The 27488-nt window shown below is 45.6% G+C and overlaps 1 protein-coding gene across 1 annotated transcript in view; it reads right to left on the bottom strand.

Moving 5' to 3' along the window:
• Positions 1 to 5040: 5040 nt before the first annotated feature.
• LOC112562304 (transcription factor SOX-8-like) overlaps positions 5041 to 27488 on the bottom strand; it is a 29356-nt gene continuing 6908 nt past the window's right edge. Inside the window, 3 exon segments of the mRNA XM_025235477.1 lie at positions 5041 to 9729; positions 10093 to 10260; positions 10263 to 10438. Coding sequence (XP_025091262.1) covers positions 8822 to 9729; positions 10093 to 10260; positions 10263 to 10438 — 1252 coding nt within the window. The 3' untranslated portion in view covers positions 5041 to 8821.

The following is a 27488-nucleotide window of genomic DNA, read 5'->3' as shown; positions in this document are numbered from 1 at the left end:
TCATGACCTGCTGGGAACTTTTTGCATCCGCTATTTTTTTTTCATTTCTTTTCTTTTTTTTTTTTTCGTAGTGGGGGATCCGTGACAAGAAGCGAGCAACCTATCGCGAATAAATAACATGAAAAGCTTGCAAAGACTGTTGCTTACATGATGCTCCTTTGTTACAAATCTCAGAATCATCTCATATAAACAGCAGCCACTGAATTGTAACATGTATGTGGTCATTGTCATCAGCTTTGAGAAGTATATAAATTCATGTAAGTACTTTTTTTAATAAAATGAATTGAGATGGTATCGATCATGAAACACTCGTTTTGCTCAGTTAAAATTTTAATGTTTGTTGTTGGTTTTTTTTTTTTTTATAAAAAGTCATTGAAATTTGTTTCTTTAAATCACTTCTTAGGATGCCCAGACTGTGCCTTTCAGAGATGTCACACCTGCTGTGGTGACATAAATAAGTTGTCAGCCATGCCTCACCTGTGTGTGGGTTTGTACTAAGACTTATTGCACATGAAGTCGGGACAAGTTTTGCACGCTTGTTTGCTGGCTGGATGTACGGGCGGGCTGTGGGAGGAAGAACTCGACACGTCACTCACAATGGTGGCCTTGCATGCCGCGTCACTGGCTTCTAATTATTCAGCCTCCGTGCACGAGCTTCGCAGATTATTCGAGACAAACCTGAAACAACCTCAGATGAATGTGTGCACGCGCGCACGTAAATAATCACACTTCATCTTCAACACGCACCTGCGCCCAAACTTACTCCTTTGTCTTAAACACACTTTTACTCGCCATTAAACTTTCAGTCGCAGGGAACTATGGTCTTACAAATTTCTCGGGTACAGCTTTTTGTGAGAGGGGAGGAGTGCTCCTGTTTTTATTCCAACCCCGAAAGGGGTCCGTTATAGTCTAATACCTGGGTCGACCAATTAAAAGTATGCTACGCAACATGGTTTAGGGTTAGGGGTCTCCAATTCTAACCACTCTGGTTATCGTCTTCCCCATACTTCATACTATAATACATAGATACTAGTAGCAGCTGCAATAGGCATTCAAGTATTTGATTTGTAGCCCCTACATTAACATCCTTTACCTGCACACCTGTGAAAACATGCTTGGCATAAACAACTAAATTTATCCCCTGCGCATGCTCCCTTGCAAACAATAAACACGAAAAATGAATCTAATACTTAGCACGTGGCCATTGAAGTGACACCAGACTAATTCAAAACGTTTTTTTCGGTTTTTTCCAAAGTTTGGAGAATGTTCTCGATATCCAGAAAGAGGGAGAAAAGTCCGAAAAGCGTGATTTATCCAATTTTGCAGGGGTTATTTTATTGTCCGTGATATTTAATATGCCTTATGGACAGTGGTATGACCAGAGGGTTGAAAATAAAGAAAATAATCATCAGGTTGCATAGCTCAGTCTAGCGATTGACCGATAATGTGTGAGACGCAATTAACTCCTCGACCGGAAGTAGTCATCATACTAATCCGCACCCAGTCGTGAGCATTGGGAGAGTAACTGTCATCTTAATCCTGCAGCCAACCGTAAGTACAAGACATTTATATCCTCTTGCTTGCTTCGTTAGCAGTGGCCAGCGGCCGTAAACGCCATCTTAATCCTCCCTCCAGACATGCGCAATGTCTCTCCACTTCCTCCTCATCGACCTGAAGGCCTTGAGCACTGCACAGCGCCAGGTGCAACAGCAGGTGAAGGACGGACTGGGGAAACCCTCGTCATGATAACCGTGCAACTCGGAGAGAGTGAGAGAGTGGGTGGACTGAAACCTTAAGTGTTTGCCCATCGATCTTCTGGGAAAAGATTTTTCATCTGTGGGATTTAAAGAACGACTAAAGCATTTTAGTGGCTACAGTGATTTAAAAAAAAAAAAGGAGGGGTCCATGAATTAAAGGGAAAACATAAACACTGGTAAACACAAACCGACATGATGGTAGTTTGCGAAAATGCAATCTTCCGTATGCAACAAAGGAATGTGAATAAAAAAGCTTATGTATTTTCTAAAAATGAATCTTTCTTGTAACTGTTTCAGAGATATTAACTTGAATTAAGAAAAATAAAGTTAACCACTTGGTCAGTAGCATTAAGGATGTTCGGAGAAACATATTCTAGACGAAATCATATATTTTGTTTAAATCATGTTTAGGGTCAAGATAGGATTTATCGCCTCTGTGCATTTTCGTTATTTAAAAAAAAAGCCGGACCTGATTAAATTGTTCGACATATTTTTAATGTATAAAGAACGCATTTTTTATTTAATTAAACAATCATTACACTGCAGCTCCAGATTTTAATCTGTCACCCCGTACAGCGAAGGAACTTGCAAAGTCGCGCATTGTGAATTTTTATATGAAATTTTTGGGTAAAGATTATTATTATTATCTCCTGCCTTTTCCCGACCAGCATCCGAATGTCAAGCTCTTATTTTGTACACACCACGGCCACTAGAACTTAGGCCAACGCCCAACCCGAGGATATTCAGAACATGTCAGAGCCACTTGATGATTCTCGATGACATTATGTTGTGGCTTGAGCTGGGCGAGCTGTCCGAAGCAGACTAGCAGGAAGTGGCAGTGTAGTGTCATCAACATGACAGGACTTCCACCTGCCGACAGAGGATCTGTCTCTTGACTGTGCCTTCCAGTGCAACATGCGTGAAATGTATTTATTAATTTAAGTGTCACGAGACACTGACGGAGTTAGCCAACGCGAGATGGACGGTCAGATCCTTGGAACGTCAGATGTGATGGTCGAGGTGATCTGGACCTTGAGGGACGTGAGTGTCAGCACATCAACAAGTCACCATGGCGTTTAGATAAATAATTTTTAAACAGAAACTTCCTGGCTTACAACTCTGTGCCCCCTAGCACAGAAAAAGAAGGGACTGACGAGACATAAACAGCAGAACTGCGGTCATCGTCTGTCTTCGTACCCTGACAACAGAATTGTGGACATCGTCTGTCATCGCCACAGAATCCGACAAAGCGTGGGCGTCAGTAGGCCTGCTGTTGGTTTCCTCCCTTGGAGGAAGCTGTTTTGCAGGGAGGTAAATATTTCAAAGACAAAAGAAGACGTTTGTGGAGACGTATATGAAACATATATGCACACAACTTTTCGTCAGATTTGTTTAACAAGAAAAACTTTTTTTTTATACCATGTGGCATCGTACGACTCATACAAACGCGCATTGCACATGTTTGTGAGTTAAATGCATGCATCTTTGTCAATTTTTTTTAAATTTATTTTTTTGGAGTGGAAAAATTAGCTTGAAGTCATGGGTGAAGAGAAATTGTGAGGAAACAAAACTAATGCTCCCATAAAAAAAAGTTCCTGTTGAACACAGGAGAAAAAAAACTTTGCGATGTTTTTCATGAGATGAAGACAGTAGAAGAAAAAATCCAGATGATGATCATAATGGTGCTGCTGCTGATGGTGGTGGTGGTGCTGGGTCATGGTCAAAGTTTTTTCTGCGATCGCCGTTCCAAGATGGATAACAGAACACAGCCGTAGTTCTGTACTGACCTTCACACCTTTCCCCCCAGGTGTGAAACTCCTCGCCCTGTCGAGGGTCTGCAATGGGCGCCGAGAAGTGCATCGTGAGGTTTCCAAGGGCGCTGGCTTTGTGGCTGGGAGCGGTGGCCCGGCGGTCCAAGGACGGCCATTACCGACTGTGCCCAAGTGCATAAACCTGTGTTTGGCGGCCGTAAAGGCAGCGAATTATGCTTATTAATCTCACACGAGAACGGACGAGACGGAAATGAGGCTGTAACTTGTCCCCAGGCAAGTCTCGCGAGATTGATGTAGGCTTTAAGCTGTCGTGTTGCAGTGTCTTGTCACAATGCAAAAATATAGTTTTTAACGTACAAGGAATTAAACCAAGTAGGGTATCTCACGTGAAAAATGAGATTACATCTGCTAAGTGATTTCTAAGCCCAGGAAAATTAATGTGGGGAAGTTCATGTCAGGTTCTTGCACTTTAGAAACAGCAATTTCAACCAACAGGTTTTTTTTTTTATTTGCTTCACTGTGATTTTTTCTTTATTGTGAGAGAGCGACATTATTTACTTTTTGTAAGTGTTGTACAGCGACCACACCCTCCCTTGGTACTTAAGTATCAATTGTGTGCAGATGACAGGTCATCCAAGCGGGATGAAGGTGTGACCTGAAGGTGACCACAAGGGCCTGTGATGTAGTGTGCACTTACCGGTAGAGGGCGCTTCAAGCAATGAACCGGTCACCAGTACAATGTACACATTGGTGTTTACACAGTGCGCGTGTAGTGACAAGGTCGAGTTGGCCGCATGACACATAACTTTGAATGTCTGAGGGACTGACAGGCTAATTCAGAGAGAAGTGAGGTAGCCCACTAATCATGGCTACTACGGCAAGTATTAGTGGCAGCTTCTTTGTCAGGGAGTAGTGTTAGCGGTCCGGGTGTGGCGATACAGCGTTCACGAGTGTCGATACACCGTTTGGTCTTCAGGTATATTGAGTCGATACTCGGTCATTTAGCTTTCCCTTCAGGTGTGTCGATACTTCAGGTAGCCATCCTGTGTCATGAGTGGAGGTAAAGAAGTTGAGTCGTGACACTTCATACTTTCTTGCACTGTCAGTGCTGACAGTTTCAGCAGCACCTACAATAAGCGCTCATTAATCAAGAAAGAATGATTTAGATTGTCAGGATAAGAGAATTTTAACACTTAATCAATTTTATGAAGCCTTTTATGCTATCCTTGTGTCCCTTTAAAATCCTCGACTACTGAGGTCCGGTCATCATTCGTATAACTATCTCATTTATAAATCCATCTCTTCTTGGGTTTCTTTCTTTTATTATTATTTTATTATTATTTATTTTTGCTTTTTTTATGGGGAAGGTAAACAATTCGTACAGTTACCTTCATCTGACCCTGCTGGCCTGGGTCTTTGGAACGGCGCGAAACTTGTTTATCTTTTCCAGAATTCAAACCCACCACACTTGACTACAACTACAGATTTAATGGCGAACACAGAACACTGAGTAAGAAAGAAAAAAATGTTATGAGCTTTATTACGACTTGAATAATAACACTCACATGTCTGTACAAATATTGACCAAGAAGACATCACTAAAGGTTGTGTATGCCTAATAACACAGGGTAAGGCACAAACTACTTCAAGTTGCTTTGGGCTATATAAGTACTGACAAGCAAAAAGTGAGATTTCCCAATGCATGTTTATCGATGCCACCATTCAAGCTTAACATTGCAGCCATTAAAAATAATCAAAAACCAATGTCTGTGGTCTGGATGTCTTACAAAAATTGCTCTCATGGCCACAGAGTAGCTTCAGACAGCAGTTCTGTTAAATACGAGACACTTATACTAAGTTTGAATATGTTTGAGAGATCTCATACCAATGTCAAAATGTGTCACAATGACATGATTAGGTTGCTCGTGCCTCAGGTAACTCATTTTAAACAATGAATAATTAAATGTGTTTATGATAGAAAAAAGGAGGTGGAAAAAGTGAGAGAGCATGATTTTTAAGAACAAGGAGGAATACATATTTATAGGAAATGGAGTATGTTGAAGTCTACTGTCGATTCCCGTTAAAAATTATTTAAAAATCGCGAATTTCGTAAACGCAAAATTAATTTCGTTCATTACAGACGGCAAAAATATTCATGAAAAAATTCACGAGAGAGGAAGAACAAACAAACAGCAGCTGAAAAGGAAACAGATTTTTTTGGCTGAAAAGAAAATAATGGTGTCTTCCAACTAACCGCCGTTGATGAAAAATATTAAAGATGCTGAAAGTGTATAAAGGGTGTGAGTGTGTGTGGGGTGGTGGTGGTCTCGTCTCTTAGACTCGTGTTTGTAATCACTCTAGCGGAGGGTACAGTGATCCTGCTTGGTTGCACGAGTGTGGGTGTCAGCACCCTGTAACTTGCTGCCAGGAGACTACGAGTGGTCCCGCTAGCTGGTATCGGGGTGTCTAGACTCCCGGGGTAACGCAACCTCGGATGGCGGCAAGACACGCAGAACTGTCGTCTGTCTTGCAGAAATCCGACTTGGTGTCGGCGAAACCGATCGTCTTACTAACTGCGCCAACGTAAGGCGACCCACTACCAACAGCGCTACGTCGCTACGTCTACGTCGCTACTCCGCGGACATGGCCGCTCACCGCAGTTTTACAGCGTGGCACTTCTTGACAGATGTCCTCACCTCCACGACACGGCACGACACACGTGCCAGGATGTGGCCCCAAGAAAGGGGAGGAGGACAGGGTACGACATGGGGAGGGGAAGGAGAGAAACCACTAAACCGTGACGAAAAAAAACTTGTCATCGTATGTCACTTTTACCCTCTTTTTTTCTGTCTGTCTCTCTTACCCCAAATCACGAGTGTGAAATAGTAGATCTTAATAAACCTAGAGAGACGCTCGGTTGTCGTAACGACTCGACAAGGCACACAAGTTCACAATCTGCTGAGAATTAGAGCAGAGAAGAAAAAGAAAAAAAAAAAAGACTTAAAATAAGTTCTTAATTTCTTTGTAAAATATATGCATTTTTAACCAGGACGGCTTCTTAGAAGTATGAAAGTTTCATAATGCATAGAAGTGCATGGTCTTCGAGCCGGATCTCGAAAAACAAAATACAGTTGGGTTACATCTGATGGCAACAGTATGAAGGCCACTCCAGCTACAGATAAGTAACCATCTTTTTACCAACTTCTTGCTGCGCGTCAACATCGGCGGTCAGCGAAAGACAAACATGGGAGACAACACTGCACAGGGGAAAAAAACCAGAAGAGAGAAATAAGCCGAACTATAGTAATCGTGTACATAATGGCTGCATCCTCTGTCAACATTGTCTAGAGATGGAGGAGGTGGAGAGTTGAGAGAGACAGGGAGCCCGCCGTCATTGGTTGTAAGAAACTACGCAAGACAAAATAGTGCCGTGAAACACGACGATGATTACCTGTACATAACAAACAATCTTACGGTAGGTATATTCGCAGCTACGTTATATCCCTGACGTTCAAAAATTACGTCATAGGTGTCACGTGACTACAATCACGTGATCACGTGACAGGGTGTGCATATAAATATGTGGAAGGCACGTTGAGTGCAGCAGGGCGATATGGGTAGGGTCTTTATAAAAGGTAACCTTATCACGTGAGTGGTATACGGGTGAGGGAGGCAGGGGGTCAAAGGCGACAAAGTACATTATGATCCGTAGTTTAATAACGACACAGAATAAGAGCAAAATCATTGCCTGCACCAGTTCATCTGCCAGCAGATTTCTGACTTTCTTCTCGGGTTCTTTCTGCTTCACCCTGTATTTAATATTCTTGTTTACATGCTGATGACATGCAATTCGTCCAACGCTTTCGACTTACACCGATTTTCTAACCAAAAATCAAATTTTTTCTAATGGAATTGTATATACATGCCAAGAAGGACAATTTTCAATTTATCAAGTACGACGCAATAGTCAACAAATAAACATAAAAATTAAAATATAAATTATTAAGAGAGAAAGAGGAAGGAGTACTGGGGGAAGGAAGGTATTGTTCTTCTGGGTTGAAAAAAATGCTGCCGCTGGAAAATCTGTAACCCAAATGTTATGAGCATCGTCACGAAATGTAATTAAAGATCATATAATAAGTTGCAAAAGGAGAAAAAAGCCTTATAAAAAGTTTCAAAGAGGGTGCTGTAAGACAGACTACTGAGCAGCTCAACCCTATCCGATGATTATTATAACGTATAACGGTTATACAAAGGATAGAAGGCGGCAACATGCCTTCCAACCTCAGAGCCACCATGCTCTCCATTTTTCAAGTCGTTGTGAACTTCTGATTACCTTTTTTGGTTTTAATACTGTTGACGGATTGAGCTGGGGCAAATAAACTGCAAACCATGGGACATGCAGCCTTGCGAAAAAAAAAAAAAAGGAAAATAAATCAACAAAAGACGATAATACAACGAGGAGACCCTAGTGCAGCAAATGTTGCGATGCAACAGAAAGTTCTAACAAAAGCAGACTTTGTCCGGCGATGTCCAATCACCACCAAAGGTCGCTTCATGCCCTTTGCTCAGATGTCTCAGTGCGGTTGGTGCCAATCTGATTCCCGACATCAACATCTTATGAGAAGATTCTTTAATAAGGGTACCGGCAGCGGTAGTCAAGTAGATTTTCACGTGACATCCACCCTTATTACCTCACTCGCCAAGCTCCCGCACCCATCCTCTCGATGGTGAAGCCAAAGTGAAACGAAGGAGGAAAGAGGGTGATGCCAATTGTCCGTTACTATTATGGCAGTTTTGGACTACACAAACACGCAGAGATCCTTCTAGGTTTGAGTTCCTGCCTCATGGCGACACCACAGTTTGTCAAAAACATAATGTCAGTGGGTGCAGTCTTGCGGCGAGCCTCACACGGTGACAACCCTGAACATAAATAATCAGAGGTCGCACCTGGTTGACGGACCGTTGCGGTCACGTGTTGCTGCACAGCAAAGACAGACGCTTCTCTCTGGAGGTCAGGTGCAGTAGATGCGGCAAAGTATCTGCAACGATCAGTCAGGGTTTTGCTTTGCTAAGGTCCCTGGCCAAGATCCCAGAACAGTCGTGCGCGATGACGTCACCATAGTACAAAGCGCGACGCTCAACACTGTTCTTCAAACAAGTGCCATTGTCAATGTAGATCATCGGCGCAAAGAAAAGATTTTTTTTTGTTCAAAACAAAAGTTCAGAGACCAGCTCTTTTTCTTTCCCTCTCGGTAACAGACGTCAACACTCTTTACCTGGCGAAGACCCTCACGTGTAGCGCTCCCAGCCCTGCTCACCAGGCCCAGCGGCAGCGATGGGGTTAAACATCTGGCGGTGGAGGCCGACTCCGTACTGATAGCCCCCGGGGCCAGCTGACGTCATGGACGTCGTGCCCTGCGGCAGGTAAGGGCCGTGCATGGCCGGAGGGAAGTGCACACCGCTCTCCAGGTGAGCGCCGCCGTACCTGGCCTGCGACGATGCGACCTCAAACCCTTCGTACTTGGGGTCGCAGTAACGCTGCTGCTGGTCTTGTGTCGGCGGCGGTGGGGGTGGCGGTTGAGACTGCGGTTGCTGATGATGAGCAGGAGGTTGCTGCTGTTGCTGTTGTTGCTGCTGTTGTTGCTGTTGCTGCTGCTGCACGGCAAGCTGCTCTATCTTGACCTGCTGGCAGCTGGGGTCGTCGTCACGGTACTTGCAGTCTGCTGCGGTGGCAGGACTGACGCCCAGGAAGGATGGTGGAGACGTCTGAGTAGATGGCGAGCGGTTGGTGTGCTCGGAGAGGTCGTAGGGAGGCGTGATGGTGCTGGCGCTGGCGCTGCTGGAGGAGCTGCCGCCGCGAACGTTGGCTCCGTTGCCGCTGTTGACCATGTAGTGTGGCGGCAGGCATGCACCCGCCATGTTGACCCTGTAGGAGGGCATCCAGCTGCTGGATGAGGGACCGGATGTTCCCGGGCCGCTGGCCTGGCCCATGTAGCACTGGCTGTAGTCGCGGGCGCCCGGGTGGTGGCCGTGAGGGTGGGGGTGGCCTCCAGACGTTGGCAAGTGCATGCCGGTGGGAGCCATGCCGGAGGGAGGCAGATACTGGTCTAAGTCCTGGTCGTCGAGCGGTTCCATGACATCAGGGCTGAGATCACGCAGGTCCACACGACTGAAGTCGATGGGATGTCCTGAGGGACCTGTGACCAGACATGATGTCAGCATTTAGTTATTACTTTAAATGCAAACATGTTTTCTGATGTTTTCTTTTTTATGGAGAGGCAAAAACGTCTGCAAGACACAAAAAAAAAAAAAAAAAAAAAAAGCCTCCACTATTCTTACAAGATATTCTTCCTTTTATCATCATTATCTTTCGTGATGTAATATTTTTTCGTCTTCTACCGCACGCAAGAACGAAACAAGCAAGTTTCAGAGTCGGTCTCGCTCAAACCCCCCCCCCCCCATCCCTGAAGATTAGAATTACCCGGCAAAACAGAAACAAGAATCCGTTGTTTTGTTGTTCTTACAAAAACTTGTCCATGTAAAAAGTGCGCGCAGCTCACCAAGCATGTAGCCTCGTGCCCCCTTCCTGTCGTACAGACACTTCATGCTGATCTGCTCGTGCTGGTTGGGTGTGGCAGGAGGGGTGGGAGGTCCGTTGGAGCCCCCGGGCTGACTGGAGCACTCGCTGGAGCAATCGTCGCTGGGCGAAGAGGTGTCCTCGCGCCGGGCACCTTCAGCATCCCTCCAGACGGCAGGGGGCTGCTGTTGTCATTGCCCTGGTTAGCTCCCTTGAGGGGCTTACGGCGGCGCGGCTGGTACTTGTAGTCGGGGTGGTCCTTCTTGTGCTGCACACGTAGGCGCTCAGCCTCGTCCACAAACGGCTTCTTTTCGCCCTCATTTAGCAACCTGCAACACGTGCAACAGAGTGTTAAAGTTAGAGCACTGATTATTTTCACTGTTATCAAGACAAGAGATAATCTTCAGTCTCAACCACTAAGGGCAAACAAAGAAAACTGTTGACCTGATGCATCTATTTCGTTATCGAATTTTAATAAAAATTCGATAAAAATCGATAAAAATTAGCTAGAGTTCAATCTCTAAACCTATCTAAAAGGCAGTAACTTGTACAAATCATTTTTTGTTCAATCGTTAAAAACCATACACAAGTCTGAGTTGAAGGCCACCGCATCCACCACACCCACGACCACCCCCGCACGACAAACAACGGTATCACCGACACAACAGGCTTGCCGGAAGCGAAGCAAGTTATCGCCCTCTCGGATTTCACGGTCTATCAGCATCGGACCAAGCGAGCCACACGCCACATGCATGCACCGTGCACGGCCGCCTTTATTTCTAGGATGGAACTGGCCAGCCGGCCATTGAGGAGCGGAAATAGCCCGGGTGGCGGCATGCGAAACCTGGGTGGACAGTGTAAGAGCGACTGGGGCGCCGCGGGTGGAGATTACCCGGTCGTTTGATGAGGTTGTTGCGTGCATCGATCTGATAAAGACTTCCTGCGGATCAAGGGCTTATGATCATCACGACCGTGAACAGGAGGGTGTTCTTGTTTAGCTGTGCTTTCAAATGAAGATTTTTTTTTCTCCGAAGCGGGAAGTAAACGAGGCAGACATAATGAATAAGTAGGTTTATCAACCGCCTGACTCGATGAGATCTGCTGGCGACTACATTTTAGCCGCGTTGCTGTCGCGGCAAATGTTGATGTGCTGTCGCTGCCGGAGAATTATTTACTGCCTCAGGGCATCCCACTTCCTCTCAGACAGCTGTCTGTCCTGTCTGGGTCCATCTCGTCTCCTCGCGTGTCACCCCTTTGCATGAGCTCGTTTCATAAATGATTGCGAGTCCGCGTGGGCACGTGCGCGCGCTCCTCTCCGTCAACAGCGTGCATGCGAAAAGTGTCATCCATGGCTGACAGTAGCTGCGCCACGAAAACAGTCTTGTCACAAGGCTAGCAACCGTGACACGGAGACGGCGCGACACACGTTCGTGTCCGTCTTCCTTCCCAGGCTCAAGTGTGACAGGCGACAAACGCTGTTTGAATATTAACGGCGAAGCCGCGGACGTGAGAAACCTTCGTGACAAAATTATGATAGACATTACGCAAAACTTCCTTCATTCTTCAGATTTTCCCTTGACTTTTTTTTTTGTTTGTTTTTTGCTGATCTCATACTGTGATTCGCTCCCTCTTAGAAAATTTGCACATGCCTTGTGCTCACCCGAGCGTTATTTTAATGAGCGCGTATTGAGCTCACCCTCAGCAAATATACTAAAACCACTCACTATCCAAGAACACGTCTAAAGGTCGGGTAGGTTCCTTGCAACACGTCAAGAACACGTCTCGAGATACTAAAGATCTGGTGGGGAGCAAAGTTTTGGTTTCTAATGATCGGGTATAAAGCTCGGTGCAAAGTACTATTTCCTAAACTCTGGATACCACCCTTCCGTTCTCGAGATCCACACCCACAAACATCGGCATGCACAGGTCAAGGTCAACAAGATGGATGTCAGGATTTACAAAGATATTTACGTTGTCGAAGATTCTGGGAGAATCGGGACCATAATGTTAATTACACGTATCTGGATACAAACGTGACTTGAAGTTTGACTTCTTGATGTACGTGGTGATGTTTGCAACGAGTGCAATAACGAGGAATTTATTCAGGCAATATTGGGGAACCGGTATTTTCCGCTGACATCACCAAAATATTAGAAAACTGACGTCATAAACATGTCTTAGGATCCTAGCAACCGTCGAGAACATTTCTTAGGATCTTAGCAACCATCGAGAACATTTCTTAGGATCTTATAGCACTTAACCGGATGTCATATCTACAAAACACGTCATTTCAGCGACCTAAACAAGGACATCCCAAACGACCCGTTCTTAGTAGGAAGTCCCCTTGTTGGGGGCATAACGGCAGCACAAATTACAGTTCGCCGGAACTAAAAAGCGCCACAATGGCTTAGTTGGTAATAAACTCTTCATCCTCTTGTACTGGTTGACATGGTGTGTCTGTCCGGCTCAGTTCGTACAGATTGGCATCGTCAGTCCGGTTTCGTTTGTGATTCCGATGCGTCTGCGAGGACATAGCGCCGTCCTTTACACCAACTGGCAGTTAAAATTCGAAGAAAAAAAAAAAATTCTCACATTTCAGTCAACCACCAATCTTCAACACATCATCATTGAAGATCCCAAGGTTTGCTAACTCGGTAAAACACTGGAGTCGGTAAACTGACTATAACCCTCAGCTCTTACTTGCCAACCGACCTGGCAATCGCTTTGAGCTGGAATACTGCTCAGTGGTGGAAGGAATCATGGGTGCAGGTCAAGACAAGACACTTTACACCAGTCATCCATCACCTGGAGACGACATCTCGCGCCAAACTCTCATGACACAGAACTGGCGCCCGCTGCTGGCAGACCGTCATGGTCAGGCTGGACGCGATGGAGTGGGAAATAATGGCAGGGCGCAGGGGTTACCTTTCCATCAACAGATTGATAGAAGATGAGGTTGTGGGGGGGGAGAAAGGGGGTTGATGAATCAACATTTCCGTCACGTGGCAAGACCCGGAGAATGGCAGGCAACCCTTCCCTCGTGTCATTCTGCGCTATCAAATCATCTTCGGGTCAACCTTGGAGGTCGGAGGTCGAGTGGCAAGGGTCAGGCGTAGATGTGTGGCGATGCACACTTCCAGCGTGATCATTTTTTAAGATAGATATCTGGCGACGTGTGCGACTCTGTAACCACCGCCCTCGCCTATTTTGTGCAAAATGGAATGAATACAAGGACAGCCGAACTACCTCCTGGTTACAACCGATGACGGAAGTTATCCAGATAACAGTTACCTTGAAACTTCAATTGTTAACTGGTGTGATAATTGGGATAGACTGCTGCAAAGTTTGTATTAACCCATTCATGGTGCTAACAATCTAACAGTCAAAACACCACTGAACTGATGTTCCCCCTCTCTCTCTCTAACACATACACTCGAGGTCTTCCATTGCAAGTTCCCACCACCGGTCTCTTGACTCCCGGCAGTTGTTTGGCGGGAGGAGAGGATGGACTCTTGTTGTCTTTTGACGCTGACACTGTCCGCCCTTGGACTAACAAACGAATCTGTGACCCTACAAGGTTCAAGTCGCGCCGCCCCTCTGTTTGTGTAAGCTTTGCCGCATCCCTCGGGCCCCGTGTGCGTTCTATGTCGAGCGCTGAACTCGAAAGACAAACCCTGTCCTCCGACCTCTGGCTGCTTGCTTTTCTACAAGCGGCAGGCCACAGCTTCTTGTATCTTTGTCGTTAATTTGTTTTTAAAAGCGGTGTTCTTCCAGCACAACTGACGCTGGACTACACATGACAACAGAAGAACGAGGACTGTTTCTTTCTTTCGTTCTTTTTTCTTCTATCTGCAGTAAAAGCAAAGTCTTTCCTTTTTTTTATTTTATTTTTTTACTTGAAACAAAGCAAAACTCGCTTACAATCACAAGAAACAGAATCACAGAGACAAGAGGGGTGAGGATCTAGTTTGTTGACTTTGGGTTTTAACCACAAACGTCAACAGCTTTGACCACGGGGACCCGCCCGCGTTGACGGGCAATCACAAAAGGGTGGTGGGTAGCAGATGAATGGACACTGGGATGATGACAAAACAGATGCGGACACCGGAAGGGAAAAGAGAGGTGGGATGGAGAGTGGTCGCAGCAACTTGCGACAAACTGCAAGCACGGAGTGTGGAGGCATGCCACGGTGTGCTGACATTGGAGACTTCCGGTGTGGCGAATGCCACTTGAACACGTCCAGCCACCCGCCCACCGTTTACGTGGGAGGTTAAAATGACCATAGGGGAGAGAGTTAGACCAGCACCGCCAAATTCCGCAACAATTAGCTTCATCTTCACTTGGGATGGAGGGTGAGGAAGGGGGGATGGACAGGTTTGTTTGACAGGAAAGAATTTTTTTTAAATCCTGGTGACCTGCCACGCGTATCGCATGTGCGGAAAAGATTTTCAAAGCATTTCTTTCTGGGGCACAGGACAACAATGGAAGACGCCACTTAACCCGCTTTCCCTGCTGCAATACTTTGTTGGATTGCTCTTTCTCCTGGGGTAAATTATTCCAACGCATAGGGTCAGCGAAGTAGACACAACTTCCTGTGACCTGTGTTGTGTCCTGTGATAAGGCGAAACCTTCGCTTACCGAGCTGTGTTGAGGGTGCATCTCTTGGAGATGTGATCAACAGGTAGAAGATGCAGTTGTCTCCTTTCTTATCGATCTCGAGGCGGAAAAAATAAATAATGCTTCCAATGCTTCCTTCCTTCACTGAATATGATAACAAACGTGATTTACACTCGCAATACAAGGACAGTGGAAATTTTGAGAGGTTCCACCAGGACTGGCTAATACTTGCCCACCCAGAAGTTGCTGTGTTTCATGCTTGAATCCAGTCACACTCAAGGGCTTCTAGCATCTGTCGGACGGAAAATAAAGACTGAAAATGCCAATGATCATGAGTCTCCCAATGTGAGCGTAGGAATAGGTTATCCGCACAATACGAATAAGTACAACCGGTAGGTCTCTTAGAACAAAGCATTTCCCACTGTTTCCACGTGATCGAGCGTAAAGCGTCGAGCTATAAACGAATATCAATGATAAACATGCTGGTCAAGTTTGTTTACGGGTGTTTCTTTTTAAGAGTCACTGCTCCTTAATTAAGTAATGGAGTGTCAGGTTTCGTGTTTGAATGTATAGCTAATTCAAATGGTCAGCTGTCAAGATGGCAAGATAGACTTTCACAAGCTCCTTCATCTCGGCGGCGAGAAAATGCGCGAGTTAAGGAACCTTCCTCGATAGGAACTTTTGAATATTCCTGCCAGCATCAAGTTTCTTGTGAACCCTTAAGTTCTGGTTGTTTCCTTTCCGCTGTGTATGGTATTCGACACCAAACTATCACACAGTAGGGCCCCAAACCACCATGCGCTCTCCCCACCCCTCTCCGACCTACCCTCCCAACTTTTGATTCTAGATGTCTGCTGTGAGAATCTGAATCTGATGCGTGATACCTCGCTCTCGTTTCTCCCCAGATAAACGGTTCTCACGCCGAACTTGTACATAAACACGCGGGGTGCAAATAAACCTACGTGTTGCTCGGGCTTTGACGCGGGGCTAGTTTCGGCTAGCCTGCGCGGTCTGGCGGTGTCAGGCAGGCCGATGAAGGCCGATTGCTCACGACACGTGGAAACCAATTACTCTCGCTCAGAAAACATGACACGGCGATCTGTTCACAGATACCCGCTGGCGAGAAGGACGCGGCGAAAAGGACATGTTTCCGAGCGATGCGAGTGGCCTCCCCTGGAGCCAGGCCGTCGCGCTGGGGCAACACAAGTCCTGCTCATCCTGGGGTCACATACAGCAAGAAGGGATGGAGGAGGTTGTTTGGAGGAGAAGATCGCCCATGTTCAGAACCCTTGAAGTGATTTGGTGAAATTGTGGGTAGTGGGGTAGACAAGCTGGTTCGAGCAGTATTATTTAATAATTTAATAAGGTTTAAAATTGTTTTCCCCAAAATTGTGTTTGACCGATCGAAAAAAGATTCATTGCCACTTACTATCCACCCACCCTCCACCCAAAAAGTGCCCTGTGCAAGACTGCACCGTCAGGAATAAATTGGCATAGCATCTCATGCATGATTCGTGAAAGTTTCGTCGCAATAATATGGCCAAACTAATTATGACATTATTTGTTCTAAACGTCTCCAATAAGTGTGCTAAGTGCGTGTCCCATTGTGTTCGAACATAGGTCTCCAACCGGCCTTAAACACGTGTGACAGCTACCCCTACATTCCTCCCCTTACACACTCCGACCCACCCCACTCCCCCCGTCTATAACACGTGCAGAGAAGTACTTTCGGTGACCACCTCTTCTTTAAGTGACTCTTGATTTTTTCCAGTGACAGCTTCTCAGCCCGCTTCCAAGCGGTCGTGCCATTTCCTTCCGTCGTCAACGTGAACATTTCTTAGTTCTTCCCTCGTCTAGCAAAACGAGCGATGAGGTCTCCTCCTCCTCAAGCAGCGGCACGACCTGGAGCGCAGGCACGCGGACTACTCACGCACAACAATCGCAAACCCGTCATTCAACGGAGTCTGGCGAACTCGACATCGCCACTGCATCCTCGGTGGCGTGCAGCACGACAGCGACGATGTCAGCCCACACGGCTAGTCAAGGGTCGAGTGGTGAAGGTTAAGTGCGTCTTTTCCTCTTCCTGCTGACTGGTAGCAATGGTACGACTGCTGCCTTCGAAGTATGATGTCATTGTCCCCTATCCTTTTTTTTTTTTTAATCAATCTTTCTCTCCTCCTCTCGCTTTAAAGTGCACGCATACGTGAATGTTTTTCTGTTCAGTTACTACATTAATCAAGAACACAAAAACATCACTTTGGCTCAAAGTACAAATTCACAAGGTGATGGTTCTTGATTCCTGCACCTTCCTCAACCTATTTGACACAACACACTCTCTCACTCACACACATCCGATGTTTTGCGTGCCCGACATTCTTGACATCGTCAGCAGGACTGCGGCGGGTGCTCGGGCAATTAGGTCCGGTGTGAAACGCTCGGCTCGCCGCCTGTGGGTCCATGTCGCCCTCTTATCGTCCCTAGGTCCTGTTGCAGGCCGTGCGCGGAGGAATGCCCAACATTTCCTGCACTGCACCGACGATAAGCCGTCACACCGTCATCCTGCACCCACGTGGCCCTGTCATCGCGCCACTGATGGCGTGACTGAGCAGCACCCCCCACTGGGATGGCGGGGGAGGAAAAAGACTAACAGGTTCGCATATACAGACTTCTAGGAGCCTAAATCGTCCTTTTTGAAGGACCATCTTAATATTTTCGGGGTTTTTTTTTTCGTCACCATCGTCATCCCTATTATCTTCTTTTTTTTTTAATTGTCCCCCCCCCTCCTCTAGGGCGGTCAGGTGCTGCGGTTAACGCCTGTCACCAATACAGCGAGGTTTGGCTGTCCTGGGTTCAGCTCTCGTCTCGGGCACGTTGTTTTTTCTCTGTATGTGTCATCTGTTTACAGGACTGGCTTCCAATACTCCCTATCTCTCTCTCTCTGCGTGCGTGATATACCTAACAGTACATTAAAAAGGCAAGACTGTATAAAAACCATTGAAATGTCCAAAGAGATGGTAGAACTTGTTATGAATCTCAGCCCAGTCTTATTTTCGACACATACACGAAAAAAAAAAAAAGCCTCAGCCCCACAGTTAAACAGGGGCCTGGAGCTGCAAAACCGTGTTTGTTGGGTGCGTGATCTAAGTTTGTAAGGTGTGAATCGTTAATAACTTGCCAAGCGCTTCACTTGAATAAACACGGCGCTCATGCAGACCTCATTTGTTGGCGATATGAGGCCCAGCCTGCGCGCGATATTGAGACCCCGATGTCGGAGCGACTCTTCACACAAAGCCGCCGGGTTTCCATTAAAATGGTAGTGCCTGAGAACCTATTGACTACACTCAAAGCTTCGGAATCAAAATGAGACACCTTTGAGTGTGCTCGGTAAAGAAATAATACACTCATACGAGTAAGTCACCCACCCCAGCCTACCCCACCCCGGCAACCAACATCCTTGACAAGAAAAGGCATAATCTCAAAGTTTGATTCCACTGCCAAAATTAAAGTGAGCTTTAAAACTGAAATCACACTCGGATGAGGAATGTTGCTTGAAGAAAGAAACAAATTCGGCACCCTGTTCTGTCTTTGAAGGTTTGTGTAATAAACTACGACCACCTGGAAAACAAGGTGGAGAGAACAGCGAGGACAACAATGTCTTTGCCAACAAATAAAAAGGGACGACCTCGGGTGCAAACAACGACATCAATAGAAACCTGATCGTTGGAAGTATATCGTCACATGTTCTCTTTTAATATGTGAAATCTTTTTAAACAATTGCTATTTATATCTGAAACCTGTAACAAAATATTTTGGGAGTATTCAAATTATTGGGGTAGATTACAAAATCGTATATACACATACCGAATACTTACATTTCAATCGCGAGAAAACTGTTTCATTTACATCTGTCCTTTCGATTTTACTGAAGCCTGAATAAATTAGCACCCTCAAATATCATCTGATTTGTCCTCGGCTGGAATTATATCACATGTGTACACATTAATACTGCATGATAAGAAATAAATAAGCTGGGGCGTGGTGGTATAGTCAGGTGGTAAAAACCAGCAGCAAACAATGGAGGAGTGGTTGAAAAACATGACTTTGTTTATACGCCGTTCTGTTTGTTCAGAAAGGAAAAAAACGGATTCCAAAAGAAAAAGAACATTTTAAATTCATGATTCTAGTCTGAGTCGTTTTTTGCGAAATGTGAGAATTATCTAGTGTGAGCTGCACGTGTAGCATAGTTAAACATCTTCCTTCAAACTTTTTTCTAAAAGTGGACGGAGGGTGTCTAGACAACTACAAAAAGGATGCAGACCGAAGTGCGCTTGTCAAACAAACACTCCCCTCCCACCCAAAAAAACTTGTGGTTTTACACTCCACAGGCTGCCAAGAAGAGTTATGTAAGAGCTACACAGCATAAACACTAGGAAATATCTGAAGCACGTAAAAAAAAAATAAAAATAACAACAACCAGCGTTTAAAAGTTACGTTGGTGTCGACATCTCAATATATATATACAGGTAGTCCTCGACTTACGACGGGGATCCGTTCTTAACGCGGCGTCGTAAACCGAATTTCGACGTAAGTCGGATCATACGTTCATACAGTACTGAACCATAATAACAGTACAGTACTGCAAACACTTAGCCTATCCAAACACCTATCCTAACACAGTACCCTACATATTATCAATAAATAAGTACAGTAATATTGTGCAGTACACTAGCTTTGTTATCACTGTCGCTGTCATAGGAGCTGATCCTGTCACGTGTTCAAGGATGCGATCTTTATCATGGATATCGTAGCGACAGTCAGAGACTAGTCTAAAGACCTGCTAATTTCTGTTGCTGTTTCCCCCTTCTCAGATTGCCTCAGATATCCACTTTCACATCCATGGTGATGGCCTTCCTTTTCTTTGATGAACTGTTATCAGATGAGTCTACTTTCGCTAAACCTCCTAAGTCGGAATGAGCGTCGTAACCACGAAACGACGTAACTCGAGACCGTCGTAACCCGAGGACTACCTGTAATTAACTTTTAAAAAATATGTAGTAACACTCTGTCGAGCTTGAATAGCAGGATATGCAAATAAGACAACACACGCTGTGGTAGCTAAGCTGCTGTCTTTTGAGACCTTCATCAACCGAGGACTCGAAAGTTCGAAAGTGACGTCATAGTAAGTGACATGTCACGTGACATAAGAGTTATGGCTTGCAGTGGGTGGTGTGGAATCATCTCGACACCATTTTTACATTTGTTTCACTTTCTGACGGACTTGCCTGGTGCAGCTAACCCTAGAACTTTTCACGAGTTTCACGAGCAAGTGTGGGTGTGCATGTGTGTTGGTGTGCGCGCGCGCCCTCGTGAACACTAGACGGAACGTGTTTAAAAATGACGCGAAGGTATATCTTGGGCTTATAGTGATCTAGACTTGTTTTGTTAAGTGGGGAACTGCCTCCCCATGCCCCCTTGTATGGGAAATAATTTTTTATTTTTTAAATTCCCGCTGCTGCTGTCCCCAGTCTGGAAGAAATGTCCTTGGCGGTGGTGAGCTGCATCGCCAACAACCTTTTGCAATAAAACAGTCGATTCGTTCCAGCAAAGTGACAGTTTACAGGTAACAAGCAAAGCTCACTATGAACAGAGGACACAAGGTTTATGTCTTTTATGCACTTGCTGTACTTCAGCGAGCTTCAGGATAGCGCAGCTTAGACTGGAATGTACTTTTAGCAAGCCACAAAATGGCGCCGCTTAGAATGAAGGCAAACGGCGATGGGGTTATCCGCGCCTGTCAAAACGAACTTTTAGCTTGCGTGCCCCCTACTCCTTCCCCTCCTCCCATCCCATAAAAAGCTGCTAGTCTGTCAAACTGCATAGAGTGTGACAAATTCAGTCAAGTGCGACAATAGCAGTCTAGTGAGGAAGCCTGTCAGACAGTTTGTCCGCAGGTGTGACTCGGAAGATGACGTCAGATACTCGCCAAGGGTGTCAAAGGACCGTAAATAGTACCACCATCTGATGATCGCATCCTGCTCATCCCTTTCAGAAGTTCTTTACTCTTCAAACGATCTCTATAACCAAGAATTTGTCAGGTCTGTTTGATATCAAGGGGCGGCAACTCTCCGGCGACACATTCGGGGTCTGCATGACCTGGCCTAATAATAATAAAAATATTTTTTTTTTTACTCCCCAAGCAAACACTGTGTCAGCGTGATGCAATGTGGGCGAAATATCTGCAAGTATAAGTTAGTATATCAGATAACCTAGGGGGGAAAACGTTTTCATATCAAGCACGCACATTCCTTTCTCACGAATGCACGCGTACAAACACACAAAATCACATACACTCCCCTTACATGCAAATTGCACAATGGATCCGGAATCGTTGCATTCAGCACAGACTTGTTGTTCTGGCCGTTGTATGTTTGGAGAGACAGGAAGAGTATAAAGTCAACAACTGGGATCTGGTAACACTACGATCAACATCGTCAACGAACAAACCGCAGCTCAGACCGCTCTCTCTTTCTCTGTGGAAGGAAGAAGAAGGTTGCGGGGTGATGGAGCCTCGGAGAATGAATTTCGAAAGCTGTGCGCCACATGTAGAGATTCTTGTTAGGCGCTAGACTGGAGAAGGTCCGTGTTATGCACCTCTGGCACTTCTCTTATCTTAAAGGAACCATTAAAGTCGACTGTCGCGAGACGACTAGGCGGACTGCGTCAGCGGGCTATTAACGTGACCTTTAACCCTTGATGACAAGCCATGTGTTTTGGGCCCTTCGGCCAAGAAGCTGCAGACAGCCATTAATCCAAGACACAGGGTTAAACATTTCGCGAAACACACCCGGTTGTGTAAAACAGATGGGGTGTGCCTTGTGCACTTTTCTCACAGACTGCTTTCTTCGTTCTTCATCAACTGCAACCCACCCAACCCCACTTCGTCCTCCGCTTTCCTGGCGTTCATTTGCTCTTTGTTATTCTGTGCTAGCCACAAGGTTAGGAAACGCACATCACTACAATAACCTAGGTTCGCCCCTTCGCACCGTAGCGGTAAGAATTTACATGCCTGATATAAAAAGCTCGATCAAAGAAACTTCGACCGCTCTCATTTGCTCTGTTGTGGTGAGTTGCGATGGGGGGTGGGTGGGTTTAACCAAAAAACAAAAAAAAAAGTGTGGACCGCAATGAAAAGCCCGAACTGACGCCGTAATGAGGTTTTTCACCGGCAATTCTTCTCGCTCTCCTGTGCCGCGGAAGAGGCAGGAGGCAAAGTGCCCCGAGACAGCGAGGTGGGGCAAGCGGCAAGGTGCTCTCGTCATTGCGGGTGGCCCGGCGCGCATGCGCGGTGGTGTCGTTGAGGGCAGGAAGGGCCTGGAGTGGAGCAACAAACAACAGCATGGCGATGATGTGCCCCTTCGGTGTGCGACTTCGGCTAGGAGGCAACAGACTACGAGTTCCTTTCCTAATCCTCTCACGTGGAGGACTTCTGGAAACTTTCGAGGGTTAGGGTCTTAGTTTGATTTTCTCTCCTCCTCCCTACCACGCCTCCAACAATCAGATGACCCAAGTCGAACATTTCTTTGTTTCCCATTCTCTACTCAGACAGGAAGGAGTTGGATGGTCATAAGTAATAACTGGGAGCTGTTCTTTCATGATGAGATGTCAGGGTTAGGGTTTATCTCTCCATACCACTCTATTACTTTCCTCGCATGCACTCGTTCTCAAAGAAAGCGAGAAGGTCAACTGTTATGCTCCCGCTAACTAAAATAACGCAGAAACAAAGAAAATTCCAGAATACCTTATTTAATCACACGCGTTGCTTGAATTTGTAATATCTATTGCATTCAGTCTTGCCGTCTACACAACACGTGTTCAACAAATTCCTCATGTCGGCAAGTCGCTAGTCAAATCTGCATTTTGTTGTTTCTAGTCTCAATAATAATAATTAGAGGCAAACAGGTGGTGTTTGGAGGAGAGCTAAACATCTGCAGCCTTTTTGCTCTAGCGCTGGGCTACACTAGCATATGTGGGGGTTACAGATTGAGCCCCCCGAGCTACCCACCATTCCCCACACACACCCTCCTCCAAAAGCTGATGCTGGCTGTCAGACGCTTAGCGAATGCGAGTACTGCAGCACTGCAATATGCTGGAAGACGCCGCACATGGTTTTGTCAGAAATCTCGCGTGGTCTCGGTCCTGCGGCGAGACCTGCGTGACGAACTGTGAGCAGTGATAATGTATAGGTTTTTTTTTTGTTTTTTCTTATTTAGATTTATGTCGGTTTTACCATCCGACAAAGAAAATGACGGATGAGATCCCTGAATCACCATCAGTCTTACAGATGGCTTTAGATAAAGTCAGTCCCAACAGCTGACAGCGTTGACTATCGCCGATAATTGCCTGCTAGCATAGAGTTGAGAAAACAGTGGAAAAACCGTGCCCCTGACCCATCCCACACCAACTACTGCCTCTTCAACCCCCTACCCTTTCCCGTCAGGACCACCCTTCCCCCACCGCCAATCTCAAAATGTTCCCTAAAATAGACAGAGGATGCTGGGACGGAAACAGGCTTCCCCTGTAAGTCCAGCTGAACCTCAAAAAGCACGCCACATTGTTTCCGATGCGACAAAGACATGGGTCCGTCAGGATGTGCGTCAAAACAGCTGCAGCAGCGTTTGACGCCAAGAGTTCTGATCACTGAGACCAACGGGATCGATCGTCTGACTGATTATTGATTAGTTAAACAGAGTGCAGTAAGTACAACCATCTGACTAGGAACAAGGAGGGAGAAGGCGACACGAGAATGACATAAAATAGTCTCTCTTGAATGTAAGCGTTTCCTCAACGGTGAATAAAGCTAATGACGTCATGGGGTTTCCAAATGTTACACTTGTCATTGAGAATTATTCATCTGAACACTTAAAATGTTCTATGGGAATGGCAGACTCATCACGTCTAACAACCTCGATAAGACATCGAAGACGACAGTTAAAACTCGCTAGAGTCAGTAAAACAATTACTAAGCCAAGCTGGATGCTCGGCTGGAAGACGGTGACCTCGTTCGGCACTCTACCCTCCTCCTCATCCACCCTAACCCCTCCCCTTCCACTCCCGCCCCCTGTCAGCTTCCTCTCCTTGCTCTGTGCGAACGAGACGCCCGAAGGGGTGAGCGGTGACAGGTTTAGCCTCATAACCAGAGGGCAAAACACGAGGGTCCACGACCGATGGCTGCTGCCAGCGGCGGCAAATCTCTGTGAAGGAGGCTGTGGACCACTATGTCATTGTCTGATCGTTGTCAACCACTTGTTCTTGCTCTGTCCACCATTGATGACCGAGGGCTTGCGGGCTCCTTCCACTGCTGAAGGCAAGATGAGGAGCTTACAACTCAATTCGTGTCTCCTCCGTGAGGGCATCTTGAAGTTCTCATCTGTCATCCGTAGTACGATTCCAGTTACCTTCTGTCCATATGTCATCCTTTATACATCTGTTTTGTCTTGTTAGAAGCTACCTTTCTGTATGCCACACCGTCCAACTAAATACATGCACGTTGATTGTAGAAATTTTATTCGATTTTTATCCAATTTATTTTAATTGGTCTTAAAGCTGTTCCTCTTGTCGCGGCGTGCAATAGTTTTAGGAAAATGAGTACACTCTAATGTAACCTTTGGTTATTTAAAATTTCTAAAATACAAACATTATTTAAATTTGAAAAATGTCACGAATCATGTCCCATGCCAATGTTCTATACATAATCATATAGCATAGCGAGATATATCACGTGTATCAGCGATAATTTGAAATCCTCTCGGAAGCAACATCCAGTTTTCATTTCACGATTTACATTCACAATCATTCAATCACAGCATCGGTTACTCGCATCATTCTTGGTTTGACCAGAAGGGAAAACCATTGGTTTTTTTTTTTTTTCTATTAGCACGCCCACAATCGCTTAGACTCCCACTAGGGAAATAACTTCCGGTTGCTACGTCAGTGGTTTGTCGAGGACTGACGAGATCTTACGTCATAGCTCGAAATTAATGACGTTCCAGCATAACCGCTACGGTTTACAGTTAACTTGCCCAACAACGGGCAAAACGCACGAACAAATAAACTGTACTGCAGATGAATAGCCGCTCCTTAATTAGATAATAATGGGACACTTTACCTAGTAATGCCTCACTAATTACAAGACTTAACGAGATTTGATGCACACAACAAATAATTTCAAACTTTCCTGTCACAAACGGTCTCACGACGTAATCAGGCTTATGGGATGGGGAGGCCCTCTTGGCACAGACGTATTGTCGTTCTCGCGCTTTCTCGTGTCAAACGCGATCACCGCGAGACCCGCGTGCTGGAGCGATTTATAGCCGACTTTTGCTGGAGACGAAACGAGGACAGGACAGCCAACGCGAGAATCTCGCCCTCGCCATCAGGAGAACGTTGACAGGACGTTTGGCAGGCGGCTCCTCCTTGCGTGATACACCACGTGACTCCCGGGTTCCCGCTTGCTAATCACGTGCGGCCTTTTTGTCGCCGCATAAATTAGGCTTTAAAAACGCAAAAATAAACATTTAACCGACAAGAGGACCGGCGCCTTTCTCCTGTGATTTATGAAGTACAAGAAAAGAGTGCAAGTAAGTGAATTGCTGGGACTCGAGACACCACGATCAACACACTTTTAATTTAAAGCATGACATACACTTCCGGACGAAGCTTGCTTACCGCTGCCTCAAATTAATGCGCCGTAGATCAGGTGCAACAAGGGAGGTAATGCAAATTAGTTTCACGCATTCCGCGGCCCACTGGTTCTCATGGCCAGGGTTTTTGTTTTTCTTTAAAGAGACTTTAAGGAATCCGAAATATCGCACTAGCAGCCTCCGGATAGCCCTGATTTAACGGTTCAAAAATTACGAGATGGCAAGGCCACTGAGAGAGAGAGAGGTGGAGAAGGCGAGGAAATAAGGGTGGGAAAAGACACAGAGTCCTGTCTGAATTTTCACCACGAGCAGCAAGTTGGAGAGGATGAAGGAAAGAGGAATCGAAGAATTAGCTGTTTTCTGCAGAGGTTGTAGAAGTCTGTGGCCGCGCCCCGTTAGTGCAGGCGCCAAGCAACAAAAAAAGTATATAAAAAATCCGGAAGTGCACGAAGGCAGCTGCTGCATGTTGCATGTCAGTCCCTCTCATGTCCACCATCTGTCACCCGCCTTGTAACAGATCCTGCCTGACCCCCGCTCCTCCGTCCGCTGCTCTCGTGTCACGGTGCTCCTAGTGCCTAGAGTTACCTTCCTTCATGGCCATCTCCCATCAGCTCATTGCCTGGAGAATCGAGGCATGGCATCTCTCACAGCTGGGTTTGGTACCATGATTTCGTGTGATCATCCGTGATCACCTTTGCACGAAGACTTTCATTTGTTTGCCTCTCTTATCTTTGGTATAGTTTGTTTTTGGGTGTGACGATATACATATGCCTCCGCGTATGTGTGTTTGCTTGTGCACTAGCGTGCCTGCATATTAAATTCAGTCAGTGCGTGTCATATGCTCATTTTCCTCCCTAAAAATATAACTTCTGTTCTTCTATTACATAGTTGATTATACACAGCTTGTGGAAGGAGCACATAGAAGCATCTGTCGTCAATAGTCACAGAGCTCACACTTTCGTGCACTTTGTCGCATCACCCAGAAGCAGAAGGCGGTTGTCCAAGAAATCGCAGCTTTCCGTCTGGTAAACGACCGGTCTGTTCCTTCTTTTCTTTTTTGCTTCGTGCACCTGCACAACTGGATTTATTACGCAAGCAGAAATAACCACGCGAAGACTCATGTGTTAGGAATGTCACGGAAGCTGTGTGCATGGTGGGCTTGCGAAAATTATTTGACAGCAGAGAGAGTTGTATACAAGAGGAACATGTTTTGTATTTCATTCTTTCATTAGACATAGGAAGAAAAATTTCTGCCTGTCTCCATCTCCCTCTCTCTCTATCTCACACACAGCCACGCACTTTGACCTATGTTTTCAGCATCGTTCGCAATCAGAGAGGGAAAAACTTCCCAACATGTCCAGCTGCCACACAGCTGAATTTTCTTCGGTGCAGTCACAGAACCCGACTAATAAAGAATTCTTATCTTTTCATTCACAATTATGTAAATGTTAGATAAGACTGTGGCTGGAACTATTCTGTTTCGAATGTTTCATAAACAATATCTGCCCAAGAAACAGCGAAACAACAGTCATGAAAAGTGGATGAACATTTAACATTGTGAAGGGTCTTTGCAGTCCAGGCATGAAAAGTGGATGAACGGTTAAAATGGTTAAGAATTATCCTTACAGCCGTGGGTACAATCTGTCGTTAATGTTACATACGCAAATGAAGTTTGGAAAATTTCCGCAAAGGCAATTATTTTTTTATTATTTTGCTTCGTAACTCACTCTGCAATACAAATGTCAGAAAATGTCTTCACTTCCACGACTGGAGTCTGAACAAGTCATTAAACTTATAGTGTTCGTAAATCATGCCTAAGAAAAAATTAAAAAAATTAACCGAATTTCTTCTGATTACTCAGCCAGTAATGGCTATTGCGCTTCCCAATTTCTCGATACCTGACAATTCATTACTTTTTACGGGTTTTTAAACTCCGACTAGAAAACATGTTATTATTTGTATTTGGGTTTTTATTTACGCTACTAATCAATTTTCAAATTGGAAATTCAACAACTCCTTCTCTATTTCCGTTTTAAGTCTCTCACTCATCGTTATTCATCGA

This window comes from Pomacea canaliculata, linkage group LG1 (assembly GCF_003073045.1).
Source record: "Pomacea canaliculata isolate SZHN2017 linkage group LG1, ASM307304v1, whole genome shotgun sequence".
In the NCBI taxonomy this organism is placed as follows: Eukaryota; Metazoa; Mollusca; class Gastropoda; order Architaenioglossa; family Ampullariidae; genus Pomacea; species Pomacea canaliculata.
The sequence above is the reverse complement of the archived record's forward strand: the minus strand, read 5'-3'. Positions and strand labels throughout refer to the sequence as shown.